This window comes from Oncorhynchus masou, chromosome 29 (genome assembly GCF_036934945.1).
Source record: "Oncorhynchus masou masou isolate Uvic2021 chromosome 29, UVic_Omas_1.1, whole genome shotgun sequence".
NCBI classification, from domain to species: Eukaryota; Metazoa; Chordata; class Actinopteri; order Salmoniformes; family Salmonidae; genus Oncorhynchus; species Oncorhynchus masou.
Window position 1 is genome coordinate 24,409,097 of NC_088240.1, and position 27,282 is coordinate 24,436,378.

A 27,282-nucleotide genomic window follows, 5' to 3' on the forward strand; every position below is an offset into this window, starting at 1 on the left:
GGTGTCTCACAAAACTAAATTTGGATAACTCCAATGTGCAGAACTTTAGTTTTTCACAACAGGTGTCTGCCTACCTTTTTTTAGTTGACCGGTCAGGATTTGTGAGACACACCGTCCGATGACAGTACTGGCCAATCGGCTGGCACACCAATGTCCAGCGAAATCCTTCACCAGATCACGTTCGGGGTCACCAATTGTTAGAATTGCGTCAATTAGAATCTGGTATCAGGATAAATATAAACAATGAGTCATACTATCTACTATGTATACTATGTATTTTTTATTAGCTAAGCAATAAATGGTAAATGCAATTTTCGTATATACGGGCTCTCTGTCCCACCTCGCAGGGCAAAAACAGAGAACTGACTTGTTCCTGACAAAGATATTATAATATACCCTGATGACAGTATTAGTTCCTGCTTCCGAGCCGGCCTGTCAGAGTAGAGACTGGGCGTGGTTGAGACTCACCCAGCCTATCGTTGATTGTTGTCGAACAAGCTGGTACCAGCCCCCGGGCGCTCCAGTTGATAGATGTAACTTGCTGTGAAGAATATATATGCGCTCATGCTCGATACCGTTATCTCGCACCTGGCTCCTGTTATCTAACAAAAGACTGTTTGTTCTCGCAACGCTACGTTCTGAATGTGCCCCCCAACCCAATTGCACAGTTCCTGTCTTCATGTTATTCTGTATTTTTCCATCATGAGAAAGGCCCATGGCTCTGAAACTGTTAACGATGTTTCAAGTCAGCTATGTTGCAAAACACATACATACATCCACACAAGCCAACAGCAGATAATATTCAATCACATATATTGTAACGGGCTATAGTGCATAACACAGAATCCTCATACCGGTAAGATTGCATCTAAATCAACCATTTATCAGATCATCAAAAACTTCAAGGAGAGCGGTTCAATTGTTGTGAAGAAGGCTTCAGGGCACCCAAGGAAGTCCAGCAAGCGCCAGGACCGTCTCCTAAAGTTGAATCAGCTGTGGGATCGGGGCACCACCAGTACAGAGCTTGCTCAGGAATGGCAGCAGGCAGGTGTGAGTGCATCTGCACGCACAATGAGGTGAAGACTTTTGGAGGATGGACTGGTGTCAAGAAGGGCAGCAAAGAATCCACTTCTCTCCAGGAAAAACATCAGGGACAGACTGATATTCTGCAAAAGGTACATGGGTTCGACTGCTGAGGACATGGGTTCGACTGCTGAGGGGTAAAGTCATTTTCTCTGATCAATCCTTTTCCGATTGTTTGGGGCATCTGGAAAAAAGCTTGTCCGGAGAAGACAAGGTAAGCGCTACCATCAGTCCTGTGTCATGCCAACAGTAAAGCATCCTGAGACCATTCATGTGTGGGGTTGCTTCTCAGCCAAGGGAGTGGTCTCACTCATAATTTTGCCTAAGAACACAGCCATGAATAAAGACTGGTACCAACACATCCTCCAAGAGCAACTTCTCCCAACCATCCAGGAACAGTTGGGTGACAAACAATGCCTTTTCCAGCATGATGGAGCACCTTGCCATTAGGCAAAATTGATAACTAAGTGGCTCGGGGAACAAAACATTGATATTTTGGCTCCAATGCCAGGAAGCTCCCCAGACCTTAATCCCATTGAGAACTTGTGGTCAATCCTCAAGAGGCGGGTGGACAAACAAAAACCCACTAATTCTGACAAACTCCAAGCATTGATTATGTAAGAATGGGCTGCCATCAGTCAGGATATGGCCCAGAAGTTAATTGACAGCATGTCAGGGCGGATTGCAGAGGTCTTGAAAAAGAAGGGTCAACACTGCAAATATTGACTCTTTGCATCAACTTCATGTAATTGTCAATAAAAGCCTTTGACACGTATAAAATGCTTGTAATTATACTTCAGTATTAGATAGTAACATCTGACAAAAATATCTAAAGACACTGAAGCAGCAAACTTTGTGGAAATCAATATTTGTGTCATTCTCAAAACTTTTGGACACAACTGTACAATGCCTTCAGAAAGTATTCACACCCCTTTATATTTTCCACATTTTGTTGTTACAGCCTGAATTTAAAATTGATTAAAAATATAAAAAAAATCCCTGCCTACACAATACCCTATAATGTCCAAGTGGAATGTTATTTTTTTTAAATGTTTAGAAATAAATTAAATGGAAAGATGAAATGTCTAGAGTCAATAAGTATTCAACCCTTTTTTTATGGCAGGCCTAAATATGTACAGGAGTAAAAATGTGCTTAATAATATATCTCACAAGTTGCATGGACTCACTCCTGTGTGCAATAATAGTTTTTAGCATGACTTTTGAATAACGATCTCATCTGTACCCCACACATACAATTATCTGTATGGTCTCCCAGTTGAGCAGTACATTTCAAACACTGATTTAACCACAAAGACCAGGGAGGTTTTCCAATACCTCACAAAGAAGGGCGTTTATTGGTAGATGGGTGAAAAAACAGACATTGAATATCCCTTTGAGCATGGTGAAGTTATTAACTACACTTTGGATGGTGTATTAATACACCCAATCACTACAAAGATACAGGCGTCCTTCCTAACGCAGTCGCCAGAGAGGAAGGAAACTGCTCACTGTGTTCACCATGAGGCCAATGGTGACTTTAAAACATAGTTTTTAATGGCTGTGATAGGAAGAAAACTGAGTCTGGAGCAACATTGTAGTTACTATATTAACCTCATTAACAGAATGAAAAGAAATAAGCTTGTACAGAATAAACATTTTCCAAAACATGCATCCTGTTTGCAACAAGTCACTAATGTAATATTGCAAAAAATGTGGCAAAGCACAACTTTTTGTCCTGAGTACAAAGTGTTATGTTTGGGGCAAATACAACACATGACTGAGTACCACTCCATATTGTCAAGCATAGTGGTGGCTGCATCATGTTATGGGTATGTTTGTAATTGTTAAGGACTGGGGAGAAGAAATGGTGCTAAGCACAGGCAAAATCCTAGAGGAAAACCTGGTTTAGTCTGCTTTCCACCAGACACTGGAAGATTAATTAATCTTTCATCAGGACAATAACCTAAAACACAAGGCCAAATCTACACAATTTGCTTACCAAGACAGTGAATGTTCCTGAGTGGCCGAGTCACCCTTTGCCCTGATGACAGCATCAGCATCACTCTTGGCATTCTCTCCACCAGATTCATGAGGTAATCACCTGGAATGCATTTCAATTAACAGGTGTGCCTTTTGTTGAAAGTACGTTGTGGAATTTTTTTCTTTCCTTAATGTGTTTGAGCCAATCAGTTGTGTTGTGACAAGGTAGGGGTGGTATACAGAAGATAGCCCTATTTGGTAAAATACTGTGGCCATATTATGGCAAGAACAGCTCAAATAAGCAAAGAGAAATTACAGTCCGTCATTACTTTAAGACATGAAGGTCAGTCAATGCGGAAAATGTCAAGTCCTTTTTTTATTTTTATTTTTTTGTTGAATTTTTACCCCGTTTTCTCCCCAATTTCGTGGTATCCAATCTTGTCTCATCGCTACAACTCCCGTATGGGCTCGGGAGAGACGAAGGTTGAAAGTCATGCGTCCTCCAATACACAACCCAACCAAGCCGCACTGCTTCTTAACACAGCGCACATCCAACCCGGAAGCCAGTTGCACCAAAAACCATCAAGCGCTATGATGAAACTGGCTCTCATGAGGACCGCCACAGGAAAGGAAGACCCAGAGTTACCTCTGCTGCAGAGGATAAGTTCATTAGAGTTACCAGCCTCAGATTGCAGCCCAAATAAATGCTTCACCGAGTTCAAGTAACAGACACATCTCAAAATCAACTGTTCAGAGGAGACTGTGTGAATCAGGCCTTCATGGGCGAATTGGTGCAAATAAACCACTACTAAAGGACCGCTAATAAGAAGCTGAGACTTGCTTGGGCCAAGAAACACGAGCAATGGACATTAAACTGGTGGAAATCCTTCCCTTTGTCCGATGAGTCCAAATTGGAGATTTTTTGTTCCAACCACCATGTCTTTGTGAGACGCAGAGTAGGTGAACGGATGATCTCTGCATGTGTGTTTCCCACCGTGAAGCATGGAGGAGGTGTTATGGTGTGGGGGTGCTTTGCTGGTGACACTGTCAGTGGTTTATTTAGAATTCAACGCACACTTAACCAGCATGGCTACCACAGCATTCTGCAGTGATACACCATCCCATCTGGTTTGTGCTTAGTGGGACTAGCATTTGTTTTTCAACAGGATAATGACCCAACACACCTCCAGGCTGTGTAAGGGATATTTGACCAAGAAGGAGAGTGCTGCATCAGATGACCTGGCCTCCACAATCACCCGACCTCAACCCAATTGAGATTGTTTGGGATGAGTTGGACCGCAGAGTGAAGGAAAAGCAGAGATCAAGTGCTCAGCATATGTGGGAACTCCTTCAAGACTGTTGGAAACGCATTCTAGGTGAATCTGGTTGAGAGAATGCCAAGAGTGTGCAAAGCTGTCATCAAGGCAAAGGGTGGCAACTTTGAAGAATCTCAAATATAAAATATTTTGATTTGTTTAACACTTCTGTGGGGTACTACATGACTCCATATGTTATTTCATATTTTTATGTCCACTATTATTCCTCAAGGTAAAAAAATAGTTAAAATAAAAAAAACTATTGAATGAGTAGGTGTCCAAACTTTTGACTGCTACTCCACATCTGCTTTAAAATCTATGGCAAAACTTCAATGGCTGTCTAGCAATGATCAGCAACCACGCTGCCAAAGATTATTCTAACACTCGGGTGTGAATACTTATGTGAATGAGATATTTCTGTATTTCATTTTCAGTACCTTTTCAAAAATGTCAAAACATGTTTTCACCTGTTTATAAAACCCCTTATTTTACCCAGTACATTGACAACCTGGGGAATAGTTACAGGGGACAGGAGGGGGCTGAATGAGCCAATTGGAACAGATGGGGTATTGTGTGTAGATGGATGAGGAAAAAAATAAATAAATTTAATCCATTTTGAATTCAGGCTATAACACAACAATGTGGAATAAGTCATGGGGTATGAATACTTTCTGAAGGCACTTTATCTTAACGGATACTTAAGTGAAATGTAAAGCCACAAAACATATTTCAAGTGGTAATGACTTTTGACTGTCTTCTTCACCTCAAACAAGTGTATGTTTTTATAACAACGAAGCGCTGTGGGGTACACCAGAGAAGGAGCCAGATTAGTGTCCAAGTAGTTGTTCTTATTGGGAGATGCTAACAACAGCCTTCAGTCATGCGGTCACCAAGGCAGCGGTCCAGAGAGTTTTCTGTAATGGCGAGATGAAAGGTTTGAGTCCACTCCACTGTGGAGGGCACTCAATACCAACCAGCTCTGTGAGGTCATAAGACTGACTGCTTCTTCAAAGCCAGGGATAAACACTTCCCATGTTAAATATAGCAAAGCAAAACGGCGTTGCATTTCAGCTGACACCATTCATATGGCAGCCATTGTTTTGCTTTGTTTGCCTTGCAAACCTAAAGGAGGCAATGTCCAAAATTTTTGAAATTTAAAGAAATCAACTTGGAACGTGTATTTTCTTTAGTATGTCATCCAGCTAATTCTCCATAACAGCCACAGTTCTGAGTTGGCCTAGGGTCAGATTAGTACAGCAACCTTTTTCAGAAGAAGGAGAAATGACATTATGCTAAGTGAGAAGATTTGTCTTTTTTTTCTCTCTGACTGTTATTGTTCTGGCCTCTTGTATCCAGGTCACAGGGAGAACTGTGTTCCTGGCTGCGCCCTCAGAAGGTCACTGAAAGGACTCTTGAGCTCAGACACTAAGTATATATGATTTTGCAGTCAACCTTTCTCTGACTAGAATGAACCACATACAGATCAGATCCAGTAGGTTTCAACAAGGTAACACTTTGAGAATAGAATAAATGTGTGTGAAGTTGCTCAGATGCAAATTGTTCAGTTAAAGCAGCAATCCGTAGTTAAACGATAACAAAGTATTTTCCCGCCCATGTTTAGGTAAAAGATTAGAAATGTAACTACTCTCAAATTCATAGACAGTGCTATAGATGCAAGGACTGACCATTAATGATATCACAATTATAGTTTTAACTATGTTCTTTAAAAAACCATTTACATTTACTTTATTTACTAACATTGGAGTCAAACAAGCTCATTATTTTCAGTTCTGATGTGGTACGACAGTTGAACTAAGGTCATGAGGCATTTATACGTTATATACTTCAATAATCTATGGGTACATATCATTCATTTATAAAGCCAAAAATGAATTTAGCAACTGCAGATTGCCTCTTTAATCAGTCATTGCCACTGTCATGTTTTTGCTGGAGACCGTCCTTGACACAACCTCTCCCAGGTTTGATGTGGAGACAAGGCACGCCTTTGTGGGTGACCACTCCGGTCAGGTGACCATCCTGAAGCTGGAGCAGGACAGCTGTAGTCTGGTCACCACCTTCAAAGGACACACAGGTACTACTACTACATCCCACGTTGGAACACAACACTCGTCCTCTACTATCCCATCCTCCACCAGCCTTATAACTCCAGCTGGGGGGGTTCGCCCGTTTTGGACTACTCCAGTGGTTCATTACGCAGTGGAAACCAAATAAAGTGACCCCAAATATTTGAAAGAAAACACAAATACTATTTTAAACCCAGGTTTGGAAAAATTATGTAGATTTTACAAGTAGGTCTGTTACCCACTGACTGTCCCTCCCGACCACTTGATCCCCTGCCAGTAGTGACCGAGCTAATGAGCTGTGTGAGATATACACCCCAGAGGACAACCCTCACAGCTATTTACAAACCCTATGTTCTGATCTGGGGTCAGCTGTTGTAGCATAGTCACATCCCCTACTTCCTGTTTTGACAAAAAAGCATGTGACTGACAACTGCTGACAGCACCACTATTCCAGGTCTGTCTCTTATCAATAGAGTTGCACATTAGGGTTGAATATTTTCCCTGTATTTTACAAATGTTCCATCCTGAGAATAAATCACTTTTCTCCTGGGTCACCAAGTATTTCCCAACAACACTGGAAGTGTCATTCAAAGCATTATGAAGCATATACATATGTCTGGGTTTGTAAGGGCTTTGATCAGCATAAAAATTCAAACCTGATTCTACCTGAGTCTGATGATCCATATATTAAATACATTTATGAGCCCTACATTAACATGCTGTATTATATGGATTGAAATGACACACATTGTTCAAACAATGATAAAGTAGAAGAGAACACGCTGCCTACAAATTTACAAGTATAGGCTAGTGAATTTGATTTTCATTTTGAAATACACTGCTCAAAAAAATAAAGGGAACACTTAAACAACACATTGTAACTCCAATTCAATCACACTTCTGTGAAATCAAACTGTCCACTTAGGAAGCAACACTGATTGACAATACATTTCACATGTTGTTGTGCAAATGGAATAGACAACAGGTGGAAATTATAGGCAATTAGCAAGACACCCCCAATAAAGGAGTGGTTCTGCAGGTGGTGACCACAGACCACTTCTCAGTTCCTATGCTTCCTGGCTGATGTTTTGGTCACTTTTGAATGCTGGCGGTGCTTTCACTCTAGTGGTAGCATGAGACGGAGTCTACAACCCACACAAGTGGCTCAGGTAGTGCAGCTCATCCAGGATGGCACATCAAAGCGAGCTGTGGCAAGAAGGTTTGCTGTGTCTGTCAGCGTAGTGTCCAGAGCATGGAGGCGCTACCAGGAGACAGGCCAGTACATCAGGAGACGTGGAGGAGGCCGTAGGAGGGCAACAACCCAGCAGCAGGACCGCTACCTCTGCCTTTGTGCAAGGAAGAGCAGGAGGAGCACTGCCAGAGCCCTGCAAAATGACCTCCAGCAGGCCACAAATGTGCATGTGTCTGCTCAAACGGTCAGAAACAGTCAGTCAGTCAGACTCCATGAGGGTGGTATGAGGGCCCGATGTCCACAGGTGGGGGTTGTGCTTACAGCCCAACACCGTGCAGGATGTTTGGCATTTGCCAGAGAACACCAAGATTGGCAAATTCACCACTGGCTCCCTGTGCTCTTCACAGATGAAAGCAGGTTCACACTGAGCACATGTGACAGAGTCTGGAGATGCCGTGGAGAACGTTCTGCTGCCTGCAACATCCTCCAGCATGACCGGTTTGGCGGTGGGCGTTGTAGGGAGGTCATACAGGCACGTGGTGGCCACACACACTACTGAGCCTCATTTTGACTTGTTTTAAGGACATTACATCAAAGTTGGATCAGCCTGTACTGTGGTTTTCCACTTTAATTTTCTGTGTGACTCCAAATCCAGACCTCCATGGGTTGATAAATTTGATTTTGATTGATAATTTTTGTGTGATTTTGTTGTCAGCACATTCAACTATGTAAAGAAAAAAGTATTTAATAAGAATATTAAATTCAGATCTAAGATGTGTTATTTTAGTGTTCCCTTTATTTTTTTGAGCAGTGTATAGTAAGGCCTATTTGTATAATTAATAGGCTGACTCATTTATACCTTTCATAATATTTCATATTTCCTCTAATGTTATTAGCCTACCTTTCTCTCTCTGTTGCTTCATTCCTTCCTCGCTTTCACCATTTAAATTAAATACATTTCGTTGTCCTTTTCATCATTCTAATGGGTTCTTTGAATATTATAGGACTAGTATTGGATGCAGAAGGCTTTCACTTCTCTTCACGAAGATTGAATGGTTATGGGTCTGAATAAATAACTGCTATAGCCTACCGCCATCGTGCGTTCACTCTTCTTTCTAACTACCCATGAGTTCTATTGGCTGCTGTATTTAACATTCAGCAAAAAACAGCTTGCATCTCTTCTCGAATAGTCTATTGGTATAAGAAATGCTAAAGACATTATGTTCAGCAAGCTATTCTAGTCTAGCTGTTCCTGCATGGGACTCCTAGTTAAGGAGTGTTTTTTAAGGAGAGGCCAGCGAAGCACAGGTGCTTGAGTATTGCGCAAGAGACCGAGGCTATAAGTTAGAGGCTTTTCATGCATAACACATCATAAATTAGCTCAACATAAGGCTAATACATTGAATTTATTACCTGAAAGAGTAGGCTAGGACACAGTGCCTTCTGAAAGTATTCAAACCCCTGGACTTTTTCCACTTTTTGTTAGGTTACAGCCTTATTCTAAAATTATTTAAATTGTTTTTCCCCTCGTCAATCTACCCACAATACACCATAATGACAAAGCAAAAACTTTTTTTTGTGTGCAATTTTTGCTAATTTATATACTTTTTTAACTGATGTCACATTTACATAAGTATTCAGACGCTTTACTCAGTACTTTGTTTTAAAGCACATTTTGGCAGCGATTACAGCCTCGTGTCTTCGTGGGTATGACGCTACAAGCTTGGACCACCTGTATTTGGGGAGTTTCTCCCATTCTTTTCTGCAGATTCTCTCAAGCTCTGCACAGCTATTTTCAGGTCTCTCCAGAGATGTTTGATTAGGTTCTAGTCTCAGGCTGGGCCAATCAAGGACATTCATAGACATGTTACGAAGTCATGGTGGAAAATAAGTATTTGGTCAATAACAACAATCAGCAGTGCATCAAATACTTGTTCTCCCCACTGTATATATGTGTGTGTGTGTAATAATGACTATTATAACAATACTGAATAAACACTTTTATTTTAACTTAATATAATACATCAATAAAATCAATTTAGTCTCAAATAAATAATGAAACGTGTTCAATTTGATTTAAATAATGCAAAAACAAAGTGTTGGAGAAGAAAGTAAAAGAGCAATATTTGCCATGTAAAAAAGCAAACGAAGAGCTGCAGGAAAGTGCTGTTTGAATGAATGCTTACGAGCCTGCTGCTGCTTACCACTGCTCTGTCAGACTGCTCTATCAAATATGAAATCATAGACTTAATTATAATATAATAACGCACAGAAATACGAGCCTTAGGTCATTAATTTGTTCAAATCTGTAAACTATCATTTTGAAAACAAAACGTTTATTCTTTCAGTGAAATACGGAACCGTTCTGTATTTTATCTAACGGGTGGCATCCCTAAGTCTAAATATTGCTGTTACATTGCAAAACCTTCAATGTTATGTCATAATTATGTACAATTCCGGCAAATTAATCACGGTATTTGTTAGGAAGATATGGTCTTCACACAGTTCGCAACGAGCCAGTCGGCCCAAACTGCTGCATATACCCTGACTCTGCTTGCACAGAATGCAAGAGACGTGACACAATTTCCCTAGTTAAAAGAAATTCATGTTAGCAGGCAATAATAACTAAATATGCAGGTTTAAACATATGTACTTGTGTATTGATTTTAATAAAGGCCTTGATGCTTATGGTTAGGTACACATTGGTGCAACGATAGTGCTTTTTTCGGTGAAGTAGGCTGTAGTTCGATGATAAATTAACAGGCAGGCACTGCATCGATTATATGCAACGCTGGACAAGCTAGATAAACTAGTAATATCATGAACCATGTGTAGTTAACAAGTGATTTATGTTAATATTGATTGTTTTTTAAAAGATAAGTTTAATGTTAGCTGGCAACTTACCTTGGCTCCTTGCTGCACTCGTGTAACAGATAGTTAGCCTGCCACGTAGCCTCCTCGTGGAGTGCAATGTAATCGGCCATAATCGGTGTCCGACAAAGCCAATTACCGATTGTTATGAAAACTTGAAATCGGTCATTCCGATTAATCGGTCGACCTCTAGTATAGGGTTATACTGTATATCAATCTAGAACAGGATCAATTATTTTGGATGCAATTTGAATGGAGTTGATGGAGAGAGACTGCTGGAGGGGGCTCACTTGTGCACGGATTTAAACCGACGATATTTGAGTGAAAGGCTATTTTAAATCTCTGCAGCTACATAAAAAAAAGTGACGTTTACAATTGAAAAACAAGGTAACCCTGAAAGTCAGATGGAGATTAAGATGGCGCCGGAGGGGATGGCCATTTCATGGGTTCTTAACCGTGCTATTTTGTTTGATTTCCGCATTGTTTGTAACTTATTTTGTACATAATGTGGCTGCTCCCATCTCTTATGATCGAGGAGACCCTCTGGACATCAGAACAGCGATTACTCACCTTGAACTGGACGAATACTTTGTCTTAAATGAGTCGGACAAGAGGGATTTAATCAAGACACCCCAACAGGCCCTCATCCCCGTCATTCGCAGGAGAAATAGACAGAGGTTTTGTGGAAGGAGATTGGGGTGCCTTGTGAGGATCCGGCAACTTTTATTTTTTTTATTTTTTATTTCACCTTTAATTAACCAGGTAGGCTAGTTGAGAACAAGTTCTCATTTACAACTGCGACCTGGCCAAGATAAAGCATAGCAGTGTGAACAGACAACACAGAGTTACACATGGAGTAAACAATTAACAAGTCAATAACACAGTAGACAAAAACGAGTGGCTAATCTGCCTTTGCAGATTGTCGGTACTACATATATATTTTTGTTGTCTTTTTATTATTACTTATTGTATAAAATGTTTTTTTTTCCATGGGTGGATCAGCTTTGATATTGCGGATTGTTGCTTCCATCAATGTAATTGTCTGCATTTCCAATCCCCCATATGTTTTTGGGGTAAAATATATATACAGTGCCTTGCGAAAGTATTCGGCCCCTTAAACTTTGCGACCTTTTGCCACATTTCAGGCTTCAAACATAAAGATATAAAACTGTATTTTTTTGTGAAGAATCAACAACAAGTGGGACACAATCATGAAGTGGAAGGACATTTATTGGATATTTCAAACATTTTAACAAATCAAAAACTGAAAAATTGGGCGTGCAAAATTATTCAGCCCCTTTACTTTCAGTGCAGCAAACTCTCTCCAGAAGTTCAGTGAGGATCTCTGAATGATCCAATGTTGACCTAAATGACTAATGATGATAAATACAATCCACCTGTGTGTAATCAAGTCTCCGTATAAATGCACCTGCACTGTGATAGTCTCAGAGGTCCGTTAAAAGCGCAGAGAGCATCATGAAGAACAAGGAACACACCAGGCAGGTCCGAGATACTGTTGTGAAGAAGTTTAAAGCCGGATTTGGATACAAAAAGATTTCCCAAGCTTTAAACATCCCAAGGAGCACTGTGCAAGCGATAATATTGAAATGGAAGGAGTATCAGACCACTGCAAATCTACAAAGACCTGGCCGTCCCTCTAAACTTTCAGCTCATACAAGGAGAAGACTGATCAGAGATGCAGCCAAGAGGCCCATGATCACTCTGGATGAACTGCAGAGATCTACAGCTGAGGTGGGAGACTCTGTCCATAGGACAACAATCAGTCGTATATTGCACAAATCTGGCCTTTATGGAAGAGTGGCAAGAAGAAAGCCATTTCTTAAAGATATCAATAAAAAATGTAATTTAATGTTTGCCACAAGCCACCTGGGAGACACACCAAACATGTGGAAGAAGGTGCTCTGGTCAGATGAAACCAAAATTGAACTTTTTGGCAACAATGCAAAATGTTATGTTTGGCGTAAAAGCAACACAGCTCATCACCCTGAACACACCATACCCACTGTCAAACATGGTGGTGGCAGCATCATGGTTTGGGCCTGCTTTTCTTCAGCAGGGACAGGGAAGATGGTTAAAATTGATGGGAAGATGGATGGAGCCAAATACAGGACCATTCTGGAAGAAAACCTGATGGAGTCTGTAAAAGACCTGAGACTGGGACGGAGATTTGTCTTCCAACAAGACAATGATCCAAAACATAAAGCAAAATCTACAATGGAATGGTTCAAAAATAAACATATCCAGGTGTTAGAATGGCCAAGTCAAAGTTCAGACCTGAATCCAATCGAGAATCTGTGGAAAGAACTGAAAACTGCTGTTCACAAATGTTCTCCATCCATCCTCACTGAGCTCGAGCTGTTTTGCAAGGAGGAATGGGGAAAAAAATCAGTCTCTCGATGTGCAAAACTGATAGAGACATACCCCAAGCGACTTACAGCTGTAATCGCAGCAAAAGGTGGCGCTACAAAGTATTAACTTAAGGGGGCTGAATAATTTTGCACGCCCAATTTTTCAGTTTTTGATTTGTTAAAAAAGTTTGAAATATCCAATAAATGTCGTTCCACTTCATGATTGTGTCCCACTTGTTGATTCTTCACAAAAAAATACAGTTTTATATCTTTATGTTTGAAGCCTGAAATGTGGCAAAAGGTCGCAAAGTTCAAGGGGGCCGAATACTTTCGCAAGGCACTGTACACACACTACCATTCAAAAGTTTGGGGTCACTTAGAAATGTCCTTGTTTTTGAAAGAAAAGCACTTTTTTTGTCCATTTAAAATAACATAAAATTGATCAGAAACACAGTGTAGACATTGTTAATGTTGTAAATTAATATTGTAACTGGAAATGGCTGATTTGTTTTATGGAATATTTACATAGGTGTACAGAGGCCCATTATCAACAACCATCACCCCTGTGTTCCAATGGCACGTTGTGTTAGCTAATCCAAGTTTAGTATTTTATAAGGCTAATTGATCATTAGAAAACCCTTTTGCAATTAGGTTAGCACAGTTAAACTGTTGTTCTGTTTAAAGAAGTAATAAAACTGGCCTTCTTTAAACTAGTTGAGTATGTGTAGCATCAGCATTTGTGGGTCCGATTACAGGCTAGAAAAAAATAACTTTCTTCTGAAACTCGTCAGTCTATTCTTGTTCTGAGAAATGAAAGCTATTCCATGCGAGAAATTGCCAAGAAACTGAAGATCTTCTACAAGGCTTTGTACTACTCCCTTCACAGAACAGTGCAAACTGGATCTAACCAGAATAGAAAGAGGAGTGGGAGGCCCCCAGTGCACAACTGCGCAAGAGTACAGGTGCATTAGTGTCTAGTTTGAGAAACAGGCGCCTCACAAGTCCTCAACTGGCAGCGTCATTAAATGCAAAACACCAGTCTCAACAATGAAGAGGCGACTCCTGGATGCTGGCCTTCTAGCCAGTTCCTCTGTCCAGTGTAACGGAATTCCTCTTCTTCAGAGGACGAGTAGCAAGGATCAGAACAATGTGCAGCGTGGTAAGTGTCCATAATGATATATTTAATAAATCAACTGAACAAAAGTACAAACAATCAACCGAAACAGTCCCGTATGGTACTAACACAGGATACAACCACCCACAAAACACAATAGAAAACAGGCTACCTAAATATGGCTCCCAATCAGAGACAACGACTGACACCTGCCTTTGATTGAGAACCATACAAGCCGAACACATAGAAATATAACAACAAATCAAAACATAGAAAAACAACATAAAATGCCCACCCCAACTCACGCCCTGACCAACTAAAATAAAGACATGACAGTCCAGTGTCTGTGTTCTTTTGCCCATCTTAATCTTTTCTTTTTATTGGCCAGTCTGAGATATGTCTTTTTCTTTGCAACACTGCCTAGAAGGCCAGCATCCTGGAGTCGCCTCTTCACTGTTGACGTCGAGACTGGTGTTTTGCGGGTACTATTTAATGACGCTGCCAGTTGAGGACTCAATTACCTCTACTAACCAGTATACACTGTTTATAGCCTCTCTCTTGTTATTTTACTGCTGCTCTTTAATTATTTGTTACTTTTATTTTAATTGTATCTTTTGTATTTTTTATTAAACTGCATTGTTGCTTATTAAGGGCTGTAAGTAAGCATTTCACTATAAGGTCTACTACACCTGTTGTATTCGGCACATGTGAAAAATAGAATTTTATTTTATTTGGAGATGGGTAAATTAGACGTGCATTCTGTCTTTATATTACTGTAACATACATAGGCTCTGCTGCAGCAAACGTAGGCCTACCTGTCACAAGAAGAAAAAGTGACCATGATGAGATGACAGGTCTACATGCCGGGGCAGCAGGGTAGCCTAGTGGCGAGAGCATTGGACTTGTAACCGCAAGGTTGCAAGTTCAAACCCCCGAGCTGACAAGGTACAATTCTGTCATTCTGCCGCTGAACAGGCAGATTTCAATGCTACTTAACCCACTGTTCCTAGGCCATCATTGAAAATAAGAATTTGTTCTTAACTGACTTGCCTAGTTAAATAAAGGTAAAATAAATAAAAATTGTGAACTGTGCTCCATACTGAGATGGGTCTGTCCCCACTCTGAGCGGAGGTGGTACACATTCATTTCCATTTCACGCCATGCTGTTCATATAAATCATTTATTATAATTGACATGTTTCTCTCAGTTATTTATTCCGGGAAAAGGGAATGGTTTTGGGTGGTAAATCTCGGTAACCGGGTTCTCGCCATTCAACCCTATTACACGTTTGCCATTATGCAATTATCTGCCTGTTAAACTGCCCTGAACATAAGTAAGAATTTAACACGAGGGTGCTCAAGAATGGCTCAAGAGATTTACATGAGCGTAAACCCCCAGTGGCCTAGAGAGGCAATTCACTTTAATTTTTTTCAACATTCATTCAATGCATCATTGTATTTATTTTTTGTTGTCCTGCTTACTGAATATGTGTATGTCATTGGTTGTGCGTTATATGTTTCGAAGGTCGATCCTTTTTTATCTTACTCTCTAGCTGCTGCCTGATCAAACTGCCTGTTAGATTAATGGGATCCCTGGTATGCCATATTCTCAGCAACATTTACATTGACGATCATAGACATGTATAATACTGTATTAATAGCACATATATTTGAATGCCAACCTAAACTGAGGGATGCAACTCTAACTGCATCCTCTTGGAACTTTAGAGGAATAAATTCACCCCCCCCCCCCAAAAAAATGGTTGAGAATCCTCTCCCCTCTCAGGCAGTTCAAGTCAGATATGTTTATTACAAGAAACACATCTAACTGACCTTGAACATGAAAAATTACAAATAAAGTGAATAAGCCAATTTTACTATTCTTCCTTTAACTCCCAAGAGCAGAGGGGTTGCCATCCTCAAAAAAATAAACACTATTTAAACTCATAATTTTTTTTCAAAGACTGAAGAGCGCTTCATCTTAATTCATGGTACAATCAATCATACACCATACTGAATTTATATGGTCCCAATACTGTCTGTCCTCCATTTTATTATGGTACAATAGTACACCATACTGAATTTATATGGTCCCAATACATGCTGTCCTCCATTTTATTATGGTACAATCTTACACCATACTGAATTTATATGGTCCCAATACTGGCTGTCCTCCATTTTATTAAGGTACAATCATACACCATACTGAATTTATATGGTCCCAATACTGGCTGTCCTCCATTTTATTATGGTACAATCATACACCATACTGAATTTATATGGTCCCAATACTGGCTGTCCTCCATTTTATTATGGTACAATCATACACCATACTGAATTTATATGGTCCTAATTAATACTGGCTGTCCTCCATTTTATTATGGTACAATCATACACCATACTGAATTTATATGGTCCCAAAACTGGCTGTCCTCCATTTTATTATGGTACAATCATACACCATACTGAATTTATATGGTCCCAATGCTGTCTGTCCTCCATTTTATTATGGTACAATCATACACCATACTGAATTTATATGGTCCCAATACTGGCTGTCCTCCATTTTATTATGGTACAATCATACACCATACTGAACTTATATGGTCCAAAAACTGGCTGTCCTCCATTTTATTATGGTACAATTATACACCATACTGAATTTATATGGTCCAAATACTGGCTGTCCTCCATTTTATTATGGTACAATCATACACCATACTGAATTTATATGGTCCCAATACTGGCTGTCCTCCATTTTATTATGGTACAATCATACACCATACTGAACTTATATGGTCCCAATACTGGCTGTCCTCCATTTTATTATGGTACAATCATACACCATACTGAATTTATATGGTCCTAATACTGGCTGTCCTCCATTTTATTATGGTACAATCATACACCATACTGAATTTATATGGTCCCAATACTGTCTGTCCTCCATTTTTGTATTTAATCTTCGAGCATTTACAAGAATTCTAATTGGGGACTTTAACACTATTCTTGACCCACTAGTTAACAGGAGCCCATATGTCACATGCATTCAACATGCGCCCCAGGACCATTAAAGGACACATGATATGGTGGGTATTTGGCGCCTCTTCAATCCAGACAAGAGAGACTATACCTATTTCTCACCTCATCATAAAGCATATTCCCATATAGACCTTTTCATCGGTAATGCATCTTTGATGTCCCAAATTTCAATGCTACTCTAGGAAACTGCTAAAGTTGTACTTAGATGGAAAATGATCTCCTTCTGCTCAGCAAAGAAGGAAAATAAAATAGGAACTTGAGAAAAATGTCAATGCTCTTGATACCCTCCTTGCATCCATTCAAACCAATAATATTCCTAAGCGACTATTACAGGCCAGACTCAAACTTAATTACATTCTTATTTTGACAGAAACAGGCGTTTAGTTATAAGAACACAACAAAATAGCCATGAACTCAGGGATAAGTCCAACAAGTTCTTGCTCTCGAACAATGAACACATTCTGTAGTATCTCAGGATATAAGATTAACTGGGGCAAATCAGAGATCCTCCCTATAAATCTATTTTATTGGGACTCTTTAGCCAAAAATATCCCCTTCAGATGGTTACCTCAAGGCATTAAATATCTCTGAGTACAAGTACCACACAGGCTAGATAAATTGTTTGAATATAATTTCCCTCAACTATTGAAAGATAGACCTCTTCCTCTGTCTCTTGCCGGTCGTATTAATATATTTAAAATGATTCCTGATAGATGTGGCATATCGATAAGATGATTAAACAGCATGATCGTTACACAGGCTTACCTTGTACTGGGGACAATAAAAGGCCACTCTAAAATGTGCAGTTTTGTCACACACACAATGTGACAGATGCCACAGATGTCTCCAGGTTTTGAGGGAGCAAGCAATTGGCATGCTGACTTCAGGAATGTCCACCAGAGCTGTTGCCATAGAATTTAATGTTAATTTCTCTACCATATCGCTCCTCCAACGCCGTTTTAAAGAATTTTGTCCAACTGGCCTCATAACCGCAGACCTCATGTAACCAGCCCAGGACCCCCACATTCGGCTTCTTCACATGCAGGATCGTCTGAAACCATCCACCCGGTCAGCTGATAAAACTGAGGTCTATTTCTGTCTCGAATAAAGCCCTTTTATGGGGAAAAATTCATTCTGATTGGGTGGGCTCCCTATGGCTGCGCCCCTGCCCAGTCATGACATCTATTGATTAGGGCCTAATTCATTTATTTCAATTGACTCATTTCCTTCTATGAACTATAACTCAGTAAAATCGTTGACATTGTTGCATGTTGCGTTTTCTATTTTTGTTCAGAATAGATACAGAAAAGGATTCATTTGAATAGCTCCTCAAGTGTTCTGTACCTACAGATTAAACAGCTACTTAAATCTAAATTGCAATTCAATCCGAAGCATTAACATATCTCGGAGCTAAGCCGATTGCTCTTAGACAACCGGAGTTCAATAAATATTACTTCCAAAATGTTTAAAAAACTGACAGGAGTAGGTGATGCTCTATCCTCCCTAGAGAAATGGAACCAGCGATTTGGACATCTCCCTTAACAGGGAAGCCCAGAAGAAAGTATTCACCACTGCCCACAGCATCTCATATAATAAGAAAATTAAACTTATCCAGTACGAAGTCCTACATAAATTCCACAATATCTATGGAACTTGGTGGCTGATGGGGCTTGTTGATTCGCTTCTGTGTTTTTTCTGCCAAAAAGATGTTCCCGACACTCATCTCCATGCGTTCTGGCTTTCTCCCATCATTGAGAATTACTGGAAAAAAGTTCCCAGCATTGTCTGTCATCTTCCATATTACCATGTTTTCATCCCCTTCACTCTGTATACTACACTATTTTGATGATGACGACCCCTGTTTCTTTTAAGGACTATTTTGATCTCATTAACAATCTGGGAAAAAAGGGATATTGTTCAAGTCGAAAAGCCGATCCAATGTTTCAACCATACACTGGCTTAGTTTATGGTCTGACCTAGCCTCCCTGGAGATATCCGTTATCAAACTAAATAACAAACTGAAGGACTTTTACACAATCTTAGAACCATTTCTATCCTACACTGCCCCCAGGCAACCCCAAATATGGCACTTCCTACCTAATTATTATCTCTTCTAACTGGCAACTTATCCACTAGTCTGGTCCTTTGTTGTCCCCTCCTGTCTTGTCCTGTCTGGTCGTCTCTTGTTTTGTCCTGTTTTGACTTCTCCCTATTTTCTTGAAATCATTTTTCTCTTTCTCCTCTTTTTTATTTTTACCCTACTTTTCTGCTCTTTCTAACTTTTTGGTGGTAATTTACATTCACAATAATACACAGTACATGGGATGGTGGAAGAGCTACGGGATGAGAGTGGGTGTTAAGAGGACAATGGATCATATTTGGTGCCTGGTGTACTGGCTTATATTTGACGTGATGAATTTGCACCATATTTTAAAATTACAAGTAAATAATCAAGTTGTCCTTCTGTTATGGGGGGTGGATGTGCATTTGCTGTCTTACCAAAAAGTAGAAACTCAGTGAGCCGTTTTAGTTTGTTTCTTTAGTTTGTTCCACTTGGTGCAGCCTTGACCAGGTTAAAGATCCAGAGGCTGGGAATGTTTGTTATCTCCAGTACGATCTAAGAATGTGTGTTAAGTGTTCTGCTGTCTCTAGGCAACGTGACGGCACTGTGTTGGGACCCGGCCCAGAGAGTGTTGTTCTCTGGCAGCTCAGATCACTCCATCATCATGTGGGACATCGGGGGACGCAAAGGCACCGCCATAGAACTGCAGGGACACAAGTAAGACTTGCACACTGAACGTCAACATGGTCGTCCAATATAGTCTTCAAATGTACTCCCAATGTAGTATTAAAACCCAGTGTATTCATCTGGGTGATACAGTCTTAGAAACTGTTGAAATGCCTCTAGTAGTCTCCTAAGGGGCGTTTCTGCTAAGTAATGATCCATAACTTTAGGCTGATACATGTACAGTCATGCAGTTGGAGAAGGTGTCAGTCCGCAAAATGGAAAACCAAGAGCACTTGTGGATAGAATGTATGAAATGTAATAATCAAATCAAGCTTTATATACTGCATCCTTGTGTGTGTGTTAACTATGCAGTGATAAGGTCCAGGGCCTGTGCTATGCGCCACACACACGTCAACTGATCTCCTGCAGCTCAGATGGAGGCATCGTCATCTGGAACATGGACGTGACCAGACAGGAGGTGAGGGAGGGATGGACTGATAAAGATAGAGGGATGGAGCAGAAGGAGGGAGGAAGAGAAACCTCAAGGCAGTGAGACGGATTGCGGGGGGGGTGTGAGAGAGAGACCTGAAACGGACCGAGTGGCTTTAAACCACAGCCATAGATGCACAGACAGAGAGAATGACAAACTGAATGAAAATTTGAATGTTCATGTACTGAATGCAAATGAGGTGTTCAGTGCCAATATGGCAGATAGTTTGCTGAATCTGTGTTGACTACCTATGGCTTTGTTCGGCTCTAACCATCTATCACTTAGGTTATACCTAAGCACTGATTATGGGTCAGTTCCCTTTATTAACTCCCAATGGTTAAAGGTAGGATTGAGAAAGGGAAAGCTGATTCTAGAGAATTACTGTATTTAAGGTCTGTTTTCAACCTGTCTATCTGTGTATTCCCACAGACCCCAGAGTGGCTGGACAGTGACTCGTGTCAGAAGTGTGAGCAACCATTCTTCTGGAACTTCAAACAGATGTGGGACAGTAAGAAGATCGGCCTGCGCCAGGTACAGTGGGCTCCATACTGTCACTATCACTCTGGGGTGTAGTTCACCTATTGTCCACAAAAGGGCAGGAGAAGTCCCTATTTTGTGTTCTTACTATGGCTTGGTGAAATACAGAAAAACAGCCCTGGTGTGGCCTCACCTGTTTGTGAGTCTACATGAGTGAGATATATTGTCGTTGTCTGCCAGCTGAGTAGGGCCAACCCAAGCCTCAGTATCTCCTATCTCCTCTCCCCCAGCACCACTGCAGGAAGTGTGGGCAGGCTGTGTGTGGAAAGTGCTCTGCCAAGCGCTCCACCATCCCTCTCATGGGCTTTGAGTTCGAGGTGCGGGTGTGTGACAGCTGCCATGAGTCCATCACAGACGAGGAGTGAGTAACACACATAACTGTGCACAAAAAAGCTAATAACATCAGTGGTGTAAAGTACTTGAGTAAAAATACATGACATGTGGACACCTGCTTGTCGAACATCTAATTTCAAAATCATGGGTATTAATATGGAGTTGGTCCCCCCTTTGCTGCTATAACAGCCTCCACTCTTCAGGGAAGGCTTTCAAATAGATATTGGAGTATCCATTCAGTCACAAGAGCATTAGTGAGGCTGGGCACTGATGTTGGGTGATTACTCCTGGCTCGTAGTCGGCGTTCCAATTCATCACAAAGGTGTTCGATGGGGTTGAGGTCAGAGCCTAGTGGCCAGTCAAGTTCTTCCACACCGATCTCGACAGACCATTTCTTTATGGACCTCGATTTTGGGGCGGCAGGGTAGCCTAGTGGTTAGAGCGTTGGACTAATAACCAAGTTCAAATCCCCGAGCTGACAAGGTACAAATCTGTCGTTCTGCCCCGAGGCTGTCATTGAAAATAAGAATTTGTTCTTATCTGACTTGCCTAGTTAAATAAAGGTAAAAAAAAAAAAAATTAAAATAAAAATTGTGCATGGGGGTATTGTCATGCTGAAACAGGAAATGGCCTTACCCCAAACTGTTGCCACTAAGTTGGAAGCACAGAATAATCTAGAATGTCATTGAATACTGTAGTTAAGATTATCTCTGAGTGTTGGAGTGACTATTCTTAAATAAAAATTACAAAAATGAAATAGTGCAGTCTGGTTTGCTTAATGTAAGAAATTTGAAATTATTAATACTTTTACTTTTGATACTTATGTATATTTTAGAAATTACGTTTACTTTTGATGCTTAAGTATATTTTAAAGCAAAATACTTATTTAGATAGGTAGCTCTCTATCCACAATATAGCAGAGTATGTAAAGCCATAACACATACTTTTTTTCAGCAACAGATTATGATCGATAATATCGGAAGCTGAAGTCTTAACAATACAGCCCCCACAATCTTATTATTAATTTATTTCATCCAATCATTGGTCTTTTGTGTTGGTGTGTCAGTGCTGTACACCGTTCTGTGCTGTACATGTTAAGCGACCTTCCCAATGAAGCATGCTGCTGTTAATCTCTCTATATACTCTGACTCTGCATGCAATGAACGCAAGAGAAGTGACACAATTTCACCTGTTTAATATTGCCCGCTAACCTGGATTTCTTTTAGCTAAATATGCAGGTTTAAAAATATATACTTCTGTGTATTGATTTTAAGAAAGGCATTGATGTTTATGGGTAGGTACAGTCGTGCAACGATTGTGCTTTTTTTCCAATTGCGCTTTTGTTAAATCATCCCCCGTTTGGTGAAGTTGGTTGTCTTTGTTAGGAAGAAATAGTCTTCACACAGTTCGCAACGAACCAGGCGGCCCAAACTGCTGCATATACCCTGACTCTGTTGCAAGAGAAGTGACACCATTTCCCTAGTTAAAAGAAATTAATGTTAGCAGGCAATATTAACTAAATATGCAGATTTAAAAATATATACTTGTGTATTGATTTTAAGAAAGGCATTGATGTTTATGGTTAGGTAGACGTTGGAGCAACGACATTCCTTTTTCGCGAATGTGCACCGCATCGATTATATGCAACGCAGGACACGCTAGATAAACTAGTAATATCATCAACCATGTGTAGTTAACTAGTGATAATGATTGATTGATTGTTTTTTTATAAGATAAGTTTAATGCTAGCTAGCAACTTACCTTGGCTTCTACTGCATTCGTGTAACAGGCAGTCTCCTCGTGGAGTGCAATGTAAGGCAGGTGGTTAGAGCGTTGGACTAGTTAACTGTAAGGTTGCAAGATTGAATCCCCGAGCTGACAAGGTACAAATCTGTCGTTCTGCCCCTGAACAAGGCAGTTAACCCACTGTTCCGTCATTGAAAATAAGAATGTGTTCTTAACTGACTTGCCTAGTTAAATAAAGGTGTAAAATAAAAATAAAAAAATAGGCCATATTGGTGTCCAAAAATACAGATTTCTGATTGTTATGAAAACCTGAAATCGGGCCATTCCGATTAATCTGTCGACCTCTAGTCTTAGGATGGCGCTGTGATATAATGGTAGGGATTACCTGAGACAGCACCGATTTCTGCTGCTGTGGTGGAGGGAAGGCGATAGACTCATGAGGGCCTGGGCTGTGACTGTCAGAATAAGCAACTTTTTTATGCTGGAAGAGAGTCTGTGCTCCTCCGTAGTTGGGATCTATTCTGTCCTCACTGAAACAATCCCTCAGCTCCCAGAACCGGTCAAAATTGTAAATGAACGCCACTTCCACTGAGGCACAGTACATTTTCAGCCAGTGATGCATTTGGAGGAGTCTGCTGATGCAGTTAGACCCATGGGCTCTTTTTTATTTATTTAACCTTTTTATTTAACTACGCTAGTCAGTTAAGAACAAATTCTTATTTGCAATGATGGCCTACCCCGGATGACACTGTGCCAATTGTGCTTCTGTATTGTGGGAAGCTTCACTAAATTATCATTAATTTTTGCTCCAGGAAAGCACAAGGTTCTGGCATCCTCAATAGCTACATGTCTTACCATGGAGCATCCCATGGTATAGGGGGTTGGGGTGCTTCTAGGAGTACTGTTGCCTATAGGGCCGTTGCTTCGGAGATGGGGGGGGTGCTGTCGCGGGGATCGACAAGAGGGCCTCTGTTGGCTCGGTGGTCCGATGTCACATTGGTATGGTGATCCTTGGTTGGGGACATCTTCTGTTCATCAAATTTTTTTCCTATACGTTTGGTGATAACTGTTTTCCTCCCTCCCCGTCTTACAGCCGGGCGCCCACGGCGACATTCCATGACAGCAAGCACAGCATAGTTTACATGCACTACGAGCCCACCACAGGCTGGCTGCTGACCTCTGGGGCCGACAAAGTCGTCAAGGTGAGACAGACACGACCAGACACTTTGTATCTAATACAGGAGGATACATTTATGCAAAGTATTTTCTTGGGTGCATATATGTGTATGAAGGAGTCTGTTTTTTTATACAGCTTATGTTTGTGTGTGTGTCAACAGCTCTGGGACATGACTCCAGTGGTCTCCTGAGGGTCATCGTTGACAGGGAGCAACATGGAGCTCCATCTACCTATCAGGGTAGAGCTTACAGCCTGGTGGCTGTCATCCTGAGAGGAAGAGGGAATGTCAACAAGAACAACCACCACCACAACAACAGCTAAACAACTTACAACAGCAGAGCAACATCCACAGAACCTAGAAACACCAGGCCTTTCTTGCCTGTCCTCGTCCCTCTTGATGACTAAACGTGAAAAGCTTTACACTGGCTGCATAAATAATTCCCTATATTGTTTGGTTTATTATTATATTTATGACAATAGTTTTGTAGTAAAGGGAACTCAGTTTACCTACTGAACATCAAATACAGCTGGGTGGACAAATATAAAGCTTATATTGAAGTGCCTTCCTCTTATTTTCTTATAGCTTTCCCTCCGGTTAACAGAAAGAATGAATTAATGGTCCTAAAACAAATTGAAGCACGAAATGTACCTGGGTTATGAATACCAGTTAGATATGTAACTTGTATGTACAGCAGCAAGATGGAATACTCTAATATATTCATGAAACTACAGAAGGACCCAAAGTTGACCTTATAAGGCTCATTGGTTTGACTCTTTGTTTTTAACATTGTTGCAGTCTGCAGAGGGCAAAATACTACTGTTTCTAGGTGGATCATGTTACAGTTGGTGTCAGGAGGGTCATAGCCTAATGTATGGGAATTAAGCTCTTACCCTACGAGCTACGAATTCTGCTTGTTTCTTGTTGTACCTGATAATTAATTGCAACCACCTGGTGTCCCAGGTCTAAATCAGTCCCTGATTATAGGGGAGCAATGAGGTCCAGAGGTGAATTTGAGGGTACTACTGTATAGCTTCTATGCTCTCTGAAAGTCATCACACATACACACACAGCTGGTGAACAAGTCTACATGTGGCATCTCACTGTCAGGTAATGGTTGACCGCCACAGATGTAGAGGACTTGGAGAAAGAAATGTTTTTCTTTTTTTAATGAATACTGTATTACAAACTGAAGTTCTAGTTTAGTCTTGCCAATTGAAATTGTAAATCATAAAGAACATGTTCATTACTTTACTTTATTGTAGAGTTATTGAAATGCCACTTACTATACTTTTGACTTCGGTAGTGGACTTAGGGTGGCAAAATTCCAGAAACATTCAATAAATTCCCTGGTTTTCCAGAAATAGTGGTTGGTCATTGGATACCGGATTTCCTGCCTATTCCGTGAATTTTCCAACCGGAATTTCGGGAAAACGAAAGTTCCAGAAATGTTGCAGCCTTTTACTTAAACATGATTCACTACTTGTAGTCACTTCTATGTTATTTGCACTTCAGTTGTTATGGTTCAATTTCTCAGAGAACAAAATCATAACAAAGCACTTTTTATTGTCCAATACATACACTTACAATATGTTGTCTACAGACTCAAATGACACAGGGTTGTAGGCTGAAAATATTTATTTTCCATTGAGGTGAGGGGTATACCAGACTGGTGATCAGTTGTTAGTGGATGTGTGTGTCAAATGTATTTGTGTTACGATGAGTTTATTTATTGCTGTGTGTGTGTTACTGTATCCTCCAAGATAGACATCTCTCATGTAATACACACACCATCAAGGTCATTATCATTGACTGATAGTGTGGCTATGAATCAGGACTTTTGTGTGATACATACAGTTTTTTACGCTTTAACATTCTCAAAGTGTATTGATGGTTATGATAGGTGTCATATCCTGGATATAACTACAGTTGTTCAAGTTCATGCACATGATTTGTTTTCTAGGCAGAGCCACTATTGTAAAACCACAACAACCTGTCTGCATGTTTATATTTGTGTTATACAACCATAATTAGTCATGATACTTTTTCATGAATACTAGCATGTTGATTAATCCGTCACACATATCTTGGGCCTAATCTAATACATATCTACTGGTGGAGAATGGCTGTATGGGGCTCTAATGCTATTTACTGTAGTAGTCAATCACTGACTTGAGAATTATACTATTCCTATCCGTTTCCTCATTTAATGACCTCTGTACAGTTATCATTGTTGGGAGGCAAAAAGGTATGAGTTCCATGTTGATTCATAAACCAAGACTGATTTACAATATCTGAATGACTGCTGATATGATTTGAAATATGTTTTTCGTGTTATGTTTTTATGTAACCTGGATACCAGTCTCTTTCTCTGCTTTCATCAGCATGTTATCATTGGCAACACTAGTGTTACTAAATGGATGAACTGTCAGTCTGTCACCTAGGCATACCAGTTTTATGTGATGCAGTATGATTCTCAAAGGTTGGTGCTGTACTGTGTGTATGTAACCCAGGGGGGTTTATCACACAGCAGGAACTGGAATCAGAAAATCAAGAGCTATAGTATATCTGTTTATCAAAGCAAGGAAGCTAACTCCTTAATCCTGCTCTGTGCCATTTCCCTCCGGTCTTAATGTGCATTGAGTATGTTTCTAGTTTGTCCAAGCAGCAGATTATTGGAGATTTTCCAGTCGTTAAGAATATCATTCCTACATGTCTCATCCTAAAGCTGATCTGCGTACAGGTCATCTGAGTAGAGATGTGTGCTCTTATCATTCTATCATTTTATTTCCCCTTGTTGTACTGCAGCTGATGTACTCATGTTTGTATTTCATAAAATGTATATGAGGTGACAAAGACAGGATGTCTCTTCATGTGAATGCCAAGTATTCATGTAGAGATTCAGCTGAATTCTTCATTTAAAACAAGTTGTTCAGCTCATCAGCTCTCTCCATTGTTCAATCTGTCAATAAATCACACTTTGTCCAGAAAGTCAATGCAAGGTTATTCAAACAGCAATCACAATGAGTTACAAATCGTCAAACTTATTTGCTGACGAGATGTTTGGAGAGAAAAAACAATAGTATTGGAGCTAAAGTTTTACTGTAGTCCTCTAACTGACAAATACAAAACATAAAGAATTGTATTTTTCATCTAATCTAAGAGTGTCGGTTATTATCTATTTTATTTATTTAACCTTTATTTAACTAGGCAATTCTGTTAA

The 27,282-nt window shown here is 40.2% G+C and overlaps 1 protein-coding gene across 1 annotated transcript in view; it reads left to right on the top strand.

Annotated features, from left to right (window-relative positions):
* LOC135519227 (WD repeat and FYVE domain-containing protein 2-like) overlaps window positions 1-27,050 on the top strand; it is a 40,815-nt gene extending 13,765 nt beyond the window's left edge. Inside the window, exons 6-12 of the mRNA XM_064944340.1 lie at window positions 6,359-6,471; window positions 19,703-19,829; window positions 20,151-20,256; window positions 20,698-20,799; window positions 21,036-21,166; window positions 23,978-24,086; window positions 24,222-27,050. Coding sequence (XP_064800412.1) covers window positions 6,359-6,471; window positions 19,703-19,829; window positions 20,151-20,256; window positions 20,698-20,799; window positions 21,036-21,166; window positions 23,978-24,086; window positions 24,222-24,251 — 718 coding nt within the window. The 3' untranslated portion in view covers window positions 24,252-27,050. The remainder of the gene's footprint in view (window positions 1-6,358; window positions 6,472-19,702; window positions 19,830-20,150; window positions 20,257-20,697; window positions 20,800-21,035; window positions 21,167-23,977; window positions 24,087-24,221) is intronic.
* The last annotated feature ends 232 nt before the right edge of the window (window positions 27,051-27,282 follow it).